This window comes from Pseudophryne corroboree, chromosome 3 (genome assembly GCF_028390025.1).
Source record: "Pseudophryne corroboree isolate aPseCor3 chromosome 3, aPseCor3.hap2, whole genome shotgun sequence".
NCBI classification, from domain to species: Eukaryota; Metazoa; Chordata; class Amphibia; order Anura; family Myobatrachidae; genus Pseudophryne; species Pseudophryne corroboree.
In genome coordinates, this window is record NC_086446.1 from 630,225,023 (window position 1) to 630,242,728 (window position 17,706).

The following is a 17,706-nucleotide window of genomic DNA, read 5'->3' on the forward strand; positions in this document are numbered from 1 at the left end:
TCTGCCATCTGAGGTAGCGGGCATTTTGAGCCCCTGATGGCCTTTGAGACGCCTGGGCAGGCGCGGGCTGAGAAGCCGGCTGTCCCACAGCTGTTACGTCATCCAGCCTTTTATGTAAGGAGTTGACAGTGTCGGTTAATACCTTCCACCTATCCATCTACTCTGGTGTCGGCCCCACAGGGGGCGACATCACATTTATCGGCATCTGCTCCGTCACCACATAAGACTCCTCATCAAACATGTCGACACAGCCGTACCGACACACCGCACACACACAGGGAATGCTCTGACTGAGGACAGGACCCCACAAAGCCCTTTGGGGAGACAGAGAGAGAGTATGCCAGCACACACCAGAGCGCTATATAATGTGGGGATTAACACTATAACGGAGTGAATTTTCCCCAATAGCTGCTTGTATATACAATATTGCGCCTAAATTTAGTGCCCCCCCTCTCTTTTTAACCCTTTGAGCCTGAAAACTACAGGGGAGAGCCTGGGGAGCTTTCTTCCAGCTGCACTGTGAAGAGAAAATGGCGCCAGTGTGTCTGAGGGAGATAGCTCCGCCCCTTTTTCGCGGACTTTTCTCCCGGTTTTTTATGGACTCTGGCAGGGGTATTTACCACATATATAGCCTCTGGGGCTATATATTGTGGTATTTTTGCCAGCCAAGGTGTTTTTATTGCTGCTCAGGGCGCTTGGGGGGGCCAAGCGCCCTGCACCCTCAGTGACCGGAGTGTGAAGTGTGTATGAGGAGCAATGGCGCACAGCTGCAGTGCTGTGCGCTACCTTGGTGAAGACTGATGTCTTCTGCCGCCGCTTTTCCGGACCTCTTCTTGCTTCTGGCTCTGTAAGGGGGACGGCGGCGCGGCTCCGGGACCGAACACCAAGGCTGGGCCTGCGGTCGATCCCTCTGGAGCTAATGGTGTCCAGTAGCCTAAGAAGCCCAAGCTGGCTGCAAGCAGGCAGGTTCGCTTCTTCTCCCCTTAGTCCCTCGCTGCAATGAGCCTGTTGCCAGCAGGTCTCACTGAAAATAAAAAACCTAATTCTATACTTTCTTTCTAGAAGCTCAGGAGAGCCCCTAGTGTGCATCCAACCTCGGCCGGGCACAAAATCTAACTGAGGCTTGGAGGAGGGTCATAGTGGGAGGAGCCAGTGCACACCAGGTGACCTAAAGCTTTCTTTAGTTGTGCCCAGTCTCCTGCGGAGCCGCTATTCCCCATGGTCCTTTCAGAGTTCCCAGCATCCACTAGGACGTCAGAGAAAAGGATTTACCGCTAGGTACTAAAATCCTATTTTCTCTTACGTCCTAGAGGATGCTGGGGACTCCATGGGGTCTATACCAAAGCTCCAACACGGGCGGGAGAGTGCGGACGACTCTGCAGCACCGATTGAGCAAACATGAGGTCCTCCTCAGCCAGGGTATCAAACTTGTAAAACTTAGCAACGGTGTTTGAACCCGACCACGTAGCTGCTCGGCAAACCTGAAGTGCCGAAATCCCTCGGGCAGCCGCCCAAGAGGAGCCCACTTTCCTGGTAGAATGGGCCTTTACTGACTTCGGCACCGGTAACCCAGCCGAAGAATGAGCTTGCTGAATCGTACTACAAATCCAGCGTGCAATAGTCTGTTTAGAAGCAGGATGACCAATCTTGTTGGAAGCATACAGGACAAACAGCTCCTCTGTCTTCCTGGCAACAGCCGTTCTAGCGACGTAGATTTTTAACGCTCTCACAACATCCAGAGACTTTGGAACTGCCACAGCATCGCATCCGTAGCCACGGGTACTACAATAGGTTGGTTAATGTGAAACGAAGAAACCACCTTCGGCAGAAATTGTTGACGAGTCCTGAATTCCGCCCTATCCGAACGGAAAATCAAGTACGGGCTCTTGTGAGATAAGGCCGCCAACTCCGACACTCGCTTGGCAGACGCCAGAGCCAACAGCATGACTACCTTCCAAGTGAGAAACTTCAACTCAACCTTACGCAAAGGTTCAAACCAGGAAGACATAAGAAACTGCAAGACCACCTCAAGATCCCATGGTGCCACCGGAGGCACAAACGGAGGATGGATATGAATCACTCCTTTCATAAAAGTCTGAACCTCTGGGAGGACAGCCAATTCCTTTTGAAAGAAATAGATAAAGCTGAAATCTGCACTTTGATGGAGCCTAATTTCAGGCCTGCATCGACGCCTGCCTGCAAAAAATGGAGAAACCGACCCAAGTGAAATTCTTCCGCAGGAGCCGATTTAGTCTCACACCACGAAACATACTTTCTCCAAATACGGTGATAATGTTTCGCCGTAACCTCCTTCCTAGCCTTAATGAGAGTGGGAATGACCTCCCCGGGAAGACCCTTACGAGCTAAGATTTGGCGCTCAACTTCCAAGCCGTCAAACGCAGCCGCGGTATGTCTGGAAACACACATGGTCCCTGCAATAACAGGTCCTCTCTTAGAGGAAGCGGCCAAGGATCTTCCACAAGTAATTCCTGAAGATCCGGATACCAGGCCCTTCTTGGCCAATCTGGAACGACGAGAATCGCCTGAACCCTTGCTCGTCGAATGATTCCCAGTACCTTTGGAATGAGAGGAAGTGGAGGGAACACATACACCGACTGGAACACCCACGGAGTCACCAGGGTGTCCACTGCACTGGCTTGGGGGTCCCTTGACCTGGAACAATACCTCGGAAGCTTCTTGTTGAGGCAAGACGCCATCATGTCGATCAGCGGAATTCCCCAACGCTTCGTCACTTCTGCAAATACCTCCTGGTGAAGAGCCCACTCTCCCGGATGGAGATTGTGTCTGCTGAGGAAATCTGCTTCCCAGTTGTCCACTCCCGGAAGGAAGACTGCTGACAGGGCGCTCACGTGTTGTTCCGCCCAGCGAAGGATTCTTGTGGCCTCCGCCATAGCCGCCCTGCTCCTTGTTCCACCTTGACGGTTTATATGCGCCACCGCTGTGATGTTGTCCGACTGTACCAGGACAGGTCGACCCTGAAGAAGGCTTCTTGCTTGCAGCAGGCAGTTGTAAATGGCTCTTAACTCGAGAACATTTATGTGGAGACAAGCTTCCTGGAGCGACCATTTCCCCTGGAAATTTCTTCCTTGGGTGACTGCGCCCCAGCCTCGGAGGCTTGCATCTGTTGTCAGAAGTACCCAGTCCTGGATACCGAACCAGCGCCCTCCTAGGAGTTCAGAACTTTGTAGCCACCACAGGAGAGAAGTCCTTGCCCTGGGAGATAGACTTATCTTCCGGTGCATGTGCAGGTGAGACCCGGACCATTTGCTCAGCAGGTCCCACTGAAACACCAGGGCATGAAAACTGCCAAATGGAATGGCTTCGTACGCCGCAACCATTTTCCCCAGAACCCGAGAACAGTGATGGATCGACACACTTGTCGGCCTCAGAAGTTCCCTGACCATCGTTTGCAGTTCCAGAGCTCTTTCTTCTGGAAGAAATACTCTCCGTAACTCCGTTTCCGAATCATGCCCAGAAAAGGCAGCAGAGTGGTCGGAACCAACTGAGATTTTGGCAAATTTAGCACCCAACCGTGCTGACGCAGAACCGACAGTGACAAATTCACACTTCTCAGCAAACGTTCCTTGGACCTCGCCTTTATCAGGAGATCGTCCAAGTACGGAATAATTGTAACCCCTTGCTTGCAAAGGAGAACCATCATTTCTGCCATGACCTTGGTGAAAATCCTCGGGGCCGTGGAAAGCCCAAACGGCAACGTCTGAAATTGGTAACGAGAATCCTGTATCGCAAACCTGAGGAAGGCTTGATGCGGAGGATATATCGGGACGTGTAAGTAGGCATCCTTTATGTCGACTGACGCCATAAAATCCCCCCCTTCTAGGCTGGCATTCACAGCTCGAAGAGATTCCATCTTGAACTTGAAAACTTTCAAGTATGGATTGAGGGATTTTAGATTCAGAATCGGTCTGACCGAACCGTCCAGTTTCGGTACAACAAAGAGGCTCGAGTAGAACCCCTCTCCCCGTTGGGACTGGGGAACGGGAATAATGACCCTCTGTTGACACAACTTTTGTATCGCTGCCAGCACCACCTCCCTTTCCGGAAGAGACACTGGTAAGGCCGAAATGAAAAACCGGTGAGGGGGCACCTCCTGAAACTCCAGCTTGTATCCCTGAGACACAATCTCTATGACCCAAGGATCCAGGCCTGATTGAATCCAGACCTAACTGAAGATCAGCAGACGGGGCCCCACCGGTCCGGACTTCCCCAGGGAAGCCCCAGCGTCATGCAGTGGACTTGGTAGAGGCAGGGGAGGACTTTTGGTCCTGGGTGCCTGACACGGCAGGCGACTTCCTTCCCCTTCCTCTACCCTTTGAAGCGAGGAAGGACGAACCTTTTCCACGCCTGTATTTATTTGGACGAAAGGACTGCATCTGCTGATGTGGTGCCTTTTTCTGTTGTGTGGGAACATAGGGAAGAAAAGAGGACTTACCCGCAGTCGCAGTAGAGACCAAGTCAGCCAAGCCGTCCCCAAACAAGACCGTATCTTTGAAGGGTAAAGCTTCCATAGCTCTCTTGGAGTCGGCATCAACATTCCATTGATGGATCCACAGCGCCCTCCTGGCCGAGATCGCCATGGCATTGGCTCTTGATCCCAAGAGACCGACATCCCTCGCCGCATCCTTCAGGTAATCTGCAGCGTCCTTGATATAACCAAGAGTCAAAATAACATTATCTTTATCAAGGGTATCCATATTAGCAGCTAAATTCTCAGCCCATTTAGCAATAGAACTACTCACCCATACCGACGCCACAGCAGGTCTGAGCAATGCACCCGTATTAGTGAAAACGGACTTCAGAGACGTCTCCAGCTTGCGATCCGCCGGATCCTTGAGAGCTGCCGTGTCAGGAGACGGAAGCGCCACCTTCTTAGACAAACGAGATAGAGCTTTGTCAACATTTGGAGACGCCTCCCATTTTTCCCTGTCATCAGAGGGGAAAGGATACGCCATGTAAATTCTCTTGGGAATCTGTCACCTCTTGTCCGGCGACTCCCAAGCCTTTTCACAAAGAGTATTCATTTCATGAGAGGGGGGAAACTTCACCTCAGGTTTTTTCCCTTTGAACAAGCAAATCCTTGTTTCCTGCACCGCAGGTTCATCAGAAATGCGTAAAACATCTTTTATAGCCACAATCATGTACTGAATACTCTTAACTAATCGTGGATGTAAAGCAGCCTCAGTGAAATCGACCTCGGAATCAGAATCCGTGTCGGTATCACTATCTACCACTTGAGTAAACGGCCGCTTTTGCGACCCCGATGGGGTCTGCACCTGAGACAAAGCATCCTCCATGGATTTTTTCCACACCTGTGTCTGTGACTCAGACTTATCTAACCTCTTTGACAAAGAAGCCACATTTGTATTAATTGTACTTAACAATGTGAGTAAATCAGGTGTCGGCTGCGCCGACAGAGCCAATTCCAGACCCGCATCTGCTCCCCCAATAACCTCCTCCGGTGAATAACATTCAGCCTCAGACATGTCGACATGGAGTATCTACCCACCGACTCACACACACACAATGTCTCAGCTAGGGGACAGGCCCACAAGGAAGCCTGGAAGGAGAAACACAGAGGGAGTATGCCAGCTCACACCCCAGCACCCATATATCCCGCCAAAGAATATATGTGAAAAGCGCTGCTTAAAGGACAATAATATGCACCACAAAACTGTGCCCCCCCCCACGATTAGCTCCCCGTTACTGTTAGTGGGGCTTTGGAGGTCCCGGGCCAGCGTCTCCTGCAGCCGCGTGTTGAGGAGAAATGGCGCATGTGAGCCGCGCGGCTAAGCTCCGCCCCTTCCCGGCGCGCTTCAGTCAAATTTAAAAAAAATAAGATTTTACTCACCGGTAAATCTATTTCTCGTAGTCCGTAGTGGATGCTGGGAACTCCGTAAGGACCATGGGGAATAGCGGCTCCGCAGGAGACTGGGCACAAAAGTAAAGCTTTAGGACTAGCTGGTGTGCACTGGCTCCTCCCCCTATGACCCTCCTCCAAGCCTCAGTTAGGATACTGTGCCCGGACGAGCGTACACAATAAGGAAGGATTTATGAATCCCGGGTAAGACTCAAACCAGCCACACCAATCACACCGTACAACTTGTGATCTGAACCCAGTTAACAGCATGATAACAGAGGAGCCTCTGAAAAGATGGCTCACAACAACAATAACCCGATTTAGTTAACAATAACTATGTACAAGTATTGCAGATAATCCGCACTTGGGATGGGCGCCCAGCATCCACTACGGACTACGAGAAATAGATTTACCGGTGAGTAAAATATTATTTTCTCTGACATCCTAGTGGATGCTGGGAACTCCGTAAGGACCATGGGGATTATACCAAAGCTCCCAAACGGGCGGGAGAGTGCGGATGACTCTGCAGCACCGAATAAGAGAACTCCAGGTCCTCCTCAGCCAGGGTATCAAATTTGTAGAATTTTGTAAACGTATTTGCTCCTGACCAAGTAGCTGCTCGGCAAAGTTGTAAAGCCGAGACCCCTCGGGCAGCCGCCCAAGATGAGCCCACCTTCCTTGTGGAGTGGGCATTTACAGATTTTGGCTGTGGCAGGCCTGCCACAGAATGTGCAAGCTGAAATTGTACTACAAATCCAACGAGCAATAGTCTGCTTAGAAGCAGGAGCACCCAGCTTGTTGGGTGCATACAGGATAAACAGCGAGTCAGATTTTCTGACTCCAGCCGTCCTGGAAACATATATTTTCAGGGCCCTGACAACGTCTAGCAACTTGGAGTCCTCCAAGTCCCTAGTAGCCGCAGGCACCACAATAGGTTGGTTCAAGTGAAACGCTGAAACCACCTAAGGGAGAAACTGAGGACGAGTCCTCAATTCCGCCCTGTCCGAATGGAAAATCAGATAAGGGCTTTTACAGGATAAAGCCGCCAATTCTGACACGCGCCTGGCCGAGGCCAGGGCCAATAGCATGACCACTTACCATGTGAGATATTTCAAATCCACGGATTTAAGTGGTTCAAACCAATGTGACTTTAGGAACCCCAAAACTACATTGAGATCCCAAGGTGCCACTGGAGGCACAAAAGGAGGCTGTATATGCAGTACCCCTTTTACAAACATCTGAACTTCAGGGACTGAAGCTAGTTCTTTCTGGAAGAAAATTGACAGGGCCGAAATTTGAACCTTAATGGACCCCAATTTCAGGCCCATAGACACTCCTGTTTGCAGGAAATGTAGGAATCGACCCAGTTGAAATTCCTCCGTCGGGGCCTTACTGGCCTCGCACCACGCAACATATTTTCGCCAAATGCAGTGATAATGTTTTGCGGTTACATCCTTCCTGGCTTTGATCAGGGTAGGAATGACTTCATCCGGAATGCCTTTTTCCTTCAGGATCCGGCGTTCAACCGCCATGCCGTCAAACGCAGCCGCGGTAAGTCTTGGAGCAGACAGGGTCCTTGCTGGAGCAGGTCCCTTCTTAGAGGTAGAGGCTACGGATCCTCCGTGAGCATCTCCTGAAGTTCCGGGTACCAAGTCCTTCTTGGCCAATCCGGAGCCACGAGTATAGTTCTTACTCCTCTCCGTCTTATAATTCTCAGTACCTTGGGTATGAGAGGCAGAGGAGGGAACACATACACTGACTGGTACACCCACGGCGTTACCAGAGCGTCCACAGCTATTGCCTGAGGGTCCCTTGACCTGGCGCAATACCTGTCCAGTTTTTTTGTTGAGGCGGGACGCCTTCATGTCCACCTTTGGTTTTTCCCAACGGTTTACAATCATGTGGAAGACTTCTGGATGAAGTCCCCACTCTCCCGGGTGGAGGTCGTGCCTGCTGAGGAAGTCTGCTTCCCAGTTGTCCACTCCCGGAATGAACACTGCTGACAGTGCTATCACATGATTTTCCGCCCAGCGAAGAATCCTTGCAGCTTCTGCCATTGCCCTCCTGCTTCTTGTGCCGCCCTGTCTGTTTACGTGGGCGACTGCCGTGATGTTGTCCGACTGGATCAACACCGGCTGACCTTGAAGCAGAGGTCTTGCTAAGCTTAGAGCATTGTAAATGGCCCTTAGCTCCAGGATATTTATGTGAAGTGATGTCTCCAGGCTTGACCACAAGCCCTGGAAATTCCTTCCCTGTGTGACTGCTCCCCAGCCTCGCAGGCTGGCATCCGTGGTCACCAGGACCCAGTCCTGAATGCCGAATCTGCGGCCCTCTAGAAGATGAGCACTCTGCAACCACCACAGGAGAGACACCCTTGTCCTTGGTGACAGGGTTATCCGCTGATGCATCTGAAGATGCGACCCGGACCATTTGTCCAGCAGGTCCCACTGGAAAGTTCTTGCGTGGAATCTGCCGAATGGGATTGCTTCGTAGGAAGCCACCATTTTCCCCAGGACCCTTATGCATTGATGCACTGAGACCTAGCTCGGTTTTAGGAGGTTCCTGACTAGTTCGGATAACTCCCTGGCTTTCTCCTCCGGGAGAAACACCTTTTTCTGGACTGTGTCCAGGATCATCCCTAGGAACAGAAGACGGGTCGTCGGAATCAGCTGCGATTTTGGAATATTGAGAATCCAACCATGCTGCCGCAACACTACCTGAGATAGTGCTACTCCGACCTCCAACTGTTCCCTGGATCTTGCCCTTATCAGGAGATCGTCCAAGTAAGGGATAACTAAAACTCCCTTCCTTCGAAGGAGTATCATCATTTCGGCCATTACCTTGGTAAAGACCCGGGGTGCCGTGGACAATCCAAATGGCAGCGTCTGAAACTGATAGTGACAGTTCTGTACCACAAACCTGAGGTACCCTTGGTGAGAAGGGTAAATTGGGACATGAAGGTAAGCATCCTTGATGTCCAGAGACACCATATAGTCCCCTTCTTCCAGGTTCGCAATCACCGCTCTGAGTGACTCCATCTTGAATTTGAACCTCTGTATGTAAGTGTTCAAAGATTTTAGATTTAAAATCGGTCTCACCGAGCCGTCCGGCTTCGGTACCACGAACAGTGTGGAATAATACCCCTTTCCCTGTTGCAGGAGGGGTACCTTGATTATCACCTGCTGGGAATACAGCTTGTGACTGGCTTCCAATACTGGCTCCCTATCGGAGGGAGACGTCGGTAAAGCAGACTTTAGGAAACGGCGAGGGGGAGACGTCTCGAATTCCAATTTGTACCCCTGAGATATCACCTGAAGGATCCAGGGGTCTACTTGCGAGTGAGCCCACTGCGCGCTGAAATTCTTGAGACGGGCCCCCACCGTGCCTGAGTCCGCTTGTAAAGCCCCAGCGTCATGCTGAGGGCTTGGCAGAAGCGGGAGAGGGCTTCTGTTCCTGGGAACTAGCTGTTTGCTGCAGCCTTATTCCTCTCCCTCTGCCACGTGGCAGAAAAGAGGAACCTTTTGCCCGCTTGCCCTTATGTTGAGAGGCGACCTGGGGTAAAAACGTGGATTTCCCAGCTGTTGCCGTGGCCACCAGGTCTGAAAGACCTACCCCAAATAACTCCTCCCCTTTATAAGGCAATACTTCCATATGCCGTTTGGAATCCGCATCACCTGACCACTGTCGTGTCCATAACCCTCTTCTGGCAGAAATGGACAGCGCACTTACTCTTGATGCCAGTCGGCAAATATCCCGCTGTGCATCACGCATATATAGAAATGCATCTTTTAAATGCTCTATAGTCAGTAATATACTGTCCCTATCTAGGGTATCAATATTTTCAGTCAGGGAATCCGACCACGCTAACCCAGCACTGCACATCCAGGCTGAGGCGATTGCTGGTCGCAGTATAACACCAGTATGTGTGTAAATACATTTTAGGATATTCTCCTGCTTTCTATCAGCAGGATCCTTAAGGGCGGCCGTCTCAGGAGAGGGTAGAGCCACCTGTTTTGACAAGCGTGTGAGCGCTTTATCCACCCTAGGGGGTGTTTCCCAACGCAGCCTAACCTCTGGCGGGAAAGGATATAATGCCAATAATTTTTTAGAAATTATCAGTTTTTTTATCGGGGGAAACCCACGCTTCATCACACACTTCATTTAATTCCTCAGATTCAGGAAAAACTACAGGTAGTTTTTTCTCACCGAACATAATACCCTTTTTAGTGGTACTTGTATTAACAGAAATGTGTAAAACATTTTTCATTGCCTCAATCATGTAACGTGTGGCCCTACTGGAAGTCACGTTTGTCTCTTCACCGTCGACACTGGAGTCAGTATCCGTGTCGACGTCTGTATCTGCCATCTGAGGTAACGGGCGCTTTAGAGCCCCTGACGGCCTATGAGACGTCTGGACAGGCACAAGCTGAGTAGCCGGCTGTCTCATGTCATCAACTGTCTTTTGTAAAGAGCTGACACTGTCACGTAATTTCTTCCAACAGTTCATCCACTCAGGTGTCGACCCCCCAGGGGGAGACATCACTATTACAGGCAATTGCTCCGCCTCCACATCATTTTCCTCCTCATACATGTCGACACCAACGTACCGACACACAGCACACACACAGGGAATGCTCTGATAGAGGACAGGACCCCACTAGCCCTTTGGGGAGACAGAGGGAGAGTTTGCCAGCACACACCAGAGCGCTATATATATACAGGGATAACCTTATATAAGTGTTTTTCCCCTTATAGCTGCTGTATAGTTAATACTGCGCCTAATTAGTGCCCCCCTCTCTTTTTTAACCCTTTCTGTAGTGTAGTGACTGCAGGGGAGAGCCAGGGAGCTTCCCTCCAACGGAGCTGTGAGGGAAAATGGCGCCAGTGTGCTGAGGAGATAGGCTCCGCCCCTTTTTCGCGGACTTTTCTCCTGCTTTTTTATGGATTCTGGCAGGGGTTAAAATTCATCCATATAGCCCTGGGGGCTATATGTGATGTATTTTCGCCAGCCAAGGTGTTTTTATTGCTGCTCAGGGTGCCCGCCCCTAGCGCCCTGCACCCTCAGTGACCGAAGTGTGAAGTGTGCTGAGGAGCAATGGCGCACAGCTGCAGTGCTGTGCGCTACCTTGGTGAAGACAGGATGTCTTCTGCCGCCGATTTTCCGGACCTCTTCTTGCTTCTGGCTCTGTAAGGGGGCCGGCGGCGCGGCTCTGGGACCGGACTCCATGGCTGGGCCTGTGTTCGATCCCTCTGGAGCTAATGGTGTCCAGTAGCCTAAGAAGCCCAATCCACTCTGCACGCAGGTGAGTTCGCTTCTTCTCCCCTTAGTCCCTCGATGCAGTGAGCCTGTTGCCAGCAGGTCTCACTGAAAATAAAAAACCTAAAACTAAACTTTTCACTAAGCAGCTCAGGAGAGCCACCTAGTGTGCACCCTTCTCGTTCGGGCACAAAAATCTAACTAAGGCTTGGAGGAGGGTCATAGGGGGAGGAGCCAGTGCACACCAGCTAGTCCTAAAGCTTTACTTTTGTGCCCAGTCTCCTGCGGAGCCGCTATTCCCCATGGTCCTTACGGAGTTCCCAGCATCCACTAGGACGTCAGAGAAATTAAAATGCCGGCGGGGGTCTGAAAAACGGTGGCGAGGCACCGAAAAGGCTTCTGCCGGCTTCCCAGACCTCAGTAACTGCTGCCCAGGCCGCCCCCCGCCCAGCGCCCTGCACCCTATGAGTGCCGTTGGAGAAGTGTGTGGGAGCATGGAGCGCAGCGCTACCGCTGCGCAGTACCTCATTACTGAAGTCTTCTGCCGTCCTGAAGTCTTCTGCCTTCTGCATACTCACCCGGCTTCTGTCTTCTGGCTTCTGTGAGGGGGGTGACGGCGTTGCTCCGGGAACAAGCAGCTAGGCGCACCAAGTGATCGAACCCTCTGGAGCTAATGGTGTCCAGTAGCCGAGAAGCAGAGCCCTTAAACTAAGTAGAAGTAGGTCTGACTTCTCTCCCCTCAGTCCCTCGCTGCAGGGAGCCTGTAGCCAGAGGTCTCCCTGAAAATAAAAAACCTAACAAAAGTCTTTTCCAGAGAAACTCAGGAGAGCTCCCCTAGTGAGTGTCCAGTCAGTCCTGTGCACAAAGTCTAACTGAGGTCTGGAGGAGGGGCATAGAGGGAGGAGCCAGTTCACACCCAGTTAAAGTCTTTTCAGTGTGCCCAAGCTCCTGCGGATCCCGTCTATACCCCATGGTCCTTTTGGAGTCCCCAGCATCCTCTAGGACGTAAGAGAAAATAATATTACTGTTAATAGTGTCCAGCACACTTAGTCCCATTGTTACCCTTGTCATTGGATAGCTTGTTAATTGCCTGTTCCAGTGTTTCACAGAATAAAATTAACAGAAACAAGTGTATAAATTACCAGATAAAACAAATAGGATTAAACATAAAATATATGGATAGCTAAGAAAATGAACATGTATCAGCTCATGAAACCCCAAGATACCTTTTGCTTTCAGAGACTGTGGTGTCCAAAAGGTGGAAGAGATGCTGGAACAGGCTACAGCTGGACCTGCGGTTGATATCAAACCCGTAGCCACGCTTCCAATACTGCTTCAGGTCATTGAGGTATTCCAAAACCTGTGCAACAAAAAACAAGCAGAGGAATCATTTGTGCCATGATGTCAATTTCTAAAATATATTACTATCTACTTTACAAAGTGCAAAATGATTATCAGCTCATGCCAAACAGGGAGACTGGTAATACGTCACTAGATATGTATTTGTATCGAAAAATGTTACTGTAGCAGCACCATATTTTACAGTAGTGCAAAAATGACTAAATTAAAAATGATGTTAGATTAATACATTTCATGACACTTGCTGATATATGGATATACTTGTGTATCTCATGGAACTCACTGGTACTGCATACATTTGTTACAGTGGAGCTAGAAAGTTTGGGAACCCTTGGAATTTTCTGAATTTCTGCATAAAATAAGACTTGATTTTTAAAGGCGCAATAATTATCTTGGCAAATTAGTGGTGTATTCAATTCCTGTCGGAAACTGCCATCTTGTCAGAAAGATGGCAGCTTCCGACAGGTTTAGGTTGGAAGGGGTTCAGACCTATTCAATGCCAGCTGATTTTTTCTGACAAGTCGGGAGTTCCCGACTTGTCAGAAACCACATGAATCGTTTGAATCCACGTTAGCTGTCGGAAGCGTGGCCAAACACGTCAGGTTTTAGCCCCGTTTTCGACAATGTCAATCTGACTTTAAAGAAAGTCAGATACCATTGTCGGGAACGGGCCAAACCTGTCGGGTTTGGTCCGGCATTGAATACTGACCTGTCGGATCCTTTCCGTATTGCATACACCCCTTAGTCAGGGTTTAGCCGTGTAAAGCAGGTAAACTAATGGGCAATAATGGAAAAGTGCTGTTTGGGCACCCAAACAGCCGACCTTTTGCACATTTCAGCTCGCTACCTTCGAGGAGTGCCAGTTGAAATGTGATTGCCGCGACCAATGGGCGTCTGATCGCAACAATAATTGAATAGCTCAGATATACGCTCATTAATTTAAACGCCTTAAAAAACAATTGAATCCCGCCCTAAATGTATTCAGATCTTCATCGAAAGAGAACCCAATAAATCAAACAACCCACTAAAGCATATATGCTACACTAAAGCATATATGCTATGTACAGTATTCATTTATTAGTCACAATCAGCCAACTTTAATATCAGAAAAAGTATGTAAACCTCTAAGATGGTTGGTTCAGTTAAGGGGATAATTAGTCAGGAGGAACAATCAATGTGATGGCATCAGGAGTGAGTTTGGGTGACCATGTTCTATTTATAAAACCTAAACCTGGGTCTTTACTACTAAAGCCTGTGAATGTATGCCTTGCGTCAATCAAGGAAAATCTCTCAGGACCTCAAAAAAAAAGTTATAACTGGTCATCAAGCTAAAAACCAATTTCCAAGTACTTTGGCCTTCACCAATTTGCTGTAAGGCAAAATTAGAAAATTCAATACTCTTATTACTCTCACAGAGTGGTCGACCTACAGAAATCACCCCAAGAACAAGGCAGAGAGATGTGTCCTCCCTCATTGTTGCTGCAGTCATGTTAAACAGCCCTTCTAGTCGCGCTAGTTGTGAACACATTTACTAATGCTGGGCGTCTTTGTGTGCCCAGCGTCTTATTTGCATCAATATGCAAATAAGATGAACAAGCGGCCTCTGCTGATTCAAAATGATATGCGGCATGCCTATATTCCATGTGTCTCTGTGGCTATATCTGCATATGAAATGCTATGTTACAGTGTTTTCCAGATTAGGAGGGTTAGGTTAGCCTGAAGAAAACCAAACACTGCATTCTGACAGAAAAGCTTCATCTTAATCGTGAAACATGGCAGCGGCAGGATTATGGTTTAGGAATGATTTGCTTCCACAGGAGCAGGACGGCTTGTTTTCATTGATGGAACTTTGAATTTTGGATTGTATCAGCAAATCCTACATGGGGTAAATCATGGAATCAAAGTGCAGACCTTAATCAAATAGAAATGTTGAGGCAGGACCTAAAGTGGGGTGTTCACGTAAGAAATTCCACCAACACCCATGGGTAAAGCAATTCTGTTAAAAGGGCCAACATTTCTCCAAGCCTATGTGCGGCACTGATCAACAAAGACTGTAAACATAAGTGGCATAAGTGATCACACCAGTTACTGAATCGTAGAGCTACACATACTTATTTTCACACAATGAAACCTAATATTCGATCATTCTGATCAATAAATGTTCATTTTTCTGTGTTATGTTATTTATTGGATTATTTTCTATTATTATGACTTAAAAGAAGGCATATTATGAAGAAACTCTAAAAGGTTTCACAAACTTTTCTAGCAACACTGTATTTTAAGTTCCAGCAGGCTACTATCGCCTGCTATTTTCCCATGTAGTGAGACCAAACTGAAGACTCAGACCCACTTTATTGCCTGGAAAGCCCCAATGAGCTGTATTTCTCTACTGAAAACATTCCTTGGCCTATTAAATTTTGATATTATTTATACTGTGCATATATTTGAAAGGAGGATTTTGGTACTTACTGATAAATCCCTTTTTCGGAAGACATAGGGTGCACAAAGTCAAGACGCTGGGGGAAATGATGGTGGCTTACAGGGAGCTAGCACTTTAAATAATCGAAAAGTGAAACAAGCTCCTCCCCATCTATCCCCCATCGTCCCTCAGTTAAGAATGAGCCGAGAAGAGAAGGGAACAAGATAACAGAACTAAACGAAGGATGAGAGCATATAAAAATGAAACACAACTAAACAACCATGAAGGCAAGAGTATAGCGCTGGGCAGGTGGCCAGTGTCCCCTATGGCTTCCGAAAAAGGGATTTATCGGTAAGTAACAAATTCCTCCTTTTTGTGTCAACCACTAGGGGACACTTGCACAAAGTCAAGATGCTGGGGACGTCCCAAAGTTACCCCCCTGGGCGGGAAAGCGCTGTGGAACTTGCAAAGCTAGACGCCAAACCGTAAAAATGTAGCTGTAAAAGTGTCAAACTCGTAAAACGTAGAAAACCTGTGAATACTAGACCAAGTGGCTGCCCTGCAAAGCTGAGACATAGTAGCTCCCCAACTAGAGGCCCACAACGCCCAATGGAGGGGGTCTAGACTTAAGATAGGCCTGACGAATTGTCAAACGAACCCAACGGCTAGGGTCTGCTTAGTAGCAGGTCACTCGCGATGAGGGACATCATAAAGCATCAAATTTCTGTTGCTGCTGTCTGATCCACGTAGACTTTCAAAGCCCACACTACAGTACATCCATAGTAGAAGGTGTTCTAGAATCGTCCTGCAAGGACAGAACCACAATAGGTTGATTTGAAAAAAACAGACACAACCTTTGGAAGGACTGAGGCCTGCGTCCGCAACTCTGCACTATGGACCTAATTCAGACCTGATCGTTGCTGTGCGTTTTCGCACAGCAGCCGGTCAGGTCTGAACTGCGCATGCGCCGGGACCGCACAGTGCAAGGCAGAGAGCAGATGGCAATCTTACCCTTGCGATCGCCTCTGCCTGATTGACAGGCAGAGGCGGTCGCTGGGCGGGCCGGCGGCATTTGACCACCGTTTTAGGGGCGCGGTCCGGGCAATGCAGGCGAGCCCGGACCGTGCGGGGGGCAGGAACCAGCGGCTACATGATGTCACATGCAGCCGCTGCAACCCAGACAGCGACGAGTAGCTCCCTGCCAGCGCGCAGGAGCTGCGCAGGTAGGGAGCTATTCGTAAAGTACAAAAGCATCGCCGCTGTGCGATGCTTTTGTACTTGTGCGGCGGGGGGAGGGCCTGACATGCGGGGCGGACTAGCCCAGTCCTGGGCGTCCCCCCACATGTCAGAGTAAATGATCGCAGCTTTTGCACGGCTACGATCAACTCTGAATTAGGCCCTATGTAGGATGGAAAATTAAGTATGAAGGCTTACAAGACAAAACACTGAATTTAGATACAGTCCGGGCTGAAGCTATGGCTAGTAGAAAGAAAAAAAAAAAAAAAAACAGCGTTCTAAGCAAGATATTTAAAGGTCTGCATCTTCCAGAGGCTTAAAATAATTAGACTGGATGAAGTAGAGTACCAGACTTAAATACCAAGGAGCTGTGGCCAGTACAAATGCAGGCTTTACACGCAGTACCCCTTGTAAGAACATTTGAACATCCGGCAGGAGCGCCTGATGGTTTTGGAAGAAAAATAAGATTTTACTCACCGGTAAATCTATTTCTCGTAGTCCGTAGTGGATGCTGGGAACTCCGTAAGGACCATGGGGAATAGACGGGCTCCGCAGGAGACTGGGCACTCTAAAAGAAAGATTAGGTACTATCTGGTGTGCACTGGCTCCTCCCTCTATGCCCCTCCTCCAGACCTCAGTTAGGATACTGTGCCCGGAAGAGCTGACACAATAAGGAAGGATTTTGAATCCCGGGTAAGACTCATACCAGCCACACCAATCACACCGTATAACTCGTGATACTATACCCAGTTAACAGTATGAAATATAACTGAGCCTCTCAACAGATGGCTCAACAATAACCCTTTAGTTAGGCAATAACTATATACAAGTATTGCAGACAATCCGCACTTGGGATGGGCGCCCAGCATCCACTACGGACTACGAGAAATAGATTTACCGGTGAGTAAAATCTTATTTTCTCTGACGTCCTAGTGGATGCTGGGAACTCCGTAAGGACCATGGGGATTATACCAAAGCTCCCAAACGGGCGGGAGAGTGCGGATGACTCTGCAGCACCGAATGAGAGAACTCAAGGTCCTCCTCAGCCAGGGTATCAAATTTGTAGAATTTAGCAAACGTGTTTGCCCCTGACCAAGTTGCAGCTCGGCAAAGTTTTAAAGCCGAGACCCCTCGGGCAGCCGCCCAAGATGAGCCCACTTTCCTCGTGGAATGGGCTGTTACTGATTTAGGATGCGGCAATCCAGCCGCAGAATGCTCCAGCTGAATTGTGCTACAAATTCAGCGAGCAATAGTCTGCTTAGAAGCAGGAGCACCTATTTTGTTGGGTGCCTACAGGATAAAAAACGAGTCAGTTTTCCTGACTCCAGCCGTCCTGGAAATATACATTTTTAAGGCCCTGACTACGTCCAGTAACTTGGAATCTTCCAAGTCCCTAGTAGCCGCAGGCACTACAATAGGTTGGTTCAAGTGAAAAGCTGATACCACCTTAGGGAGAAACTGGGGACGAGTCCTCAATTCTGCCCTATCCATATGGAAAATCAGATAAGGGCTTTTACATGACAAAGCCGCCAATTC

The 17,706-nt window shown here is 49.0% G+C and overlaps 1 protein-coding gene across 6 annotated transcripts in view; it reads right to left on the reverse strand.

The window, feature by feature from the left end:
* The window catches only part of MINPP1 (multiple inositol-polyphosphate phosphatase 1), a 278,040-nt gene that overhangs the window by 191,491 nt on the left and 68,843 nt on the right, over window positions 1-17,706 (reverse strand). For all 6 annotated transcript variants that reach the window (XM_063961723.1, XM_063961718.1, XM_063961719.1 and 3 more), the window contains exon 5: window positions 12,383-12,516. In XM_063961723.1, coding sequence (XP_063817793.1) covers window positions 12,383-12,516 — 134 coding nt within the window. The remainder of the gene's footprint in view (window positions 1-12,382; window positions 12,517-17,706) is intronic.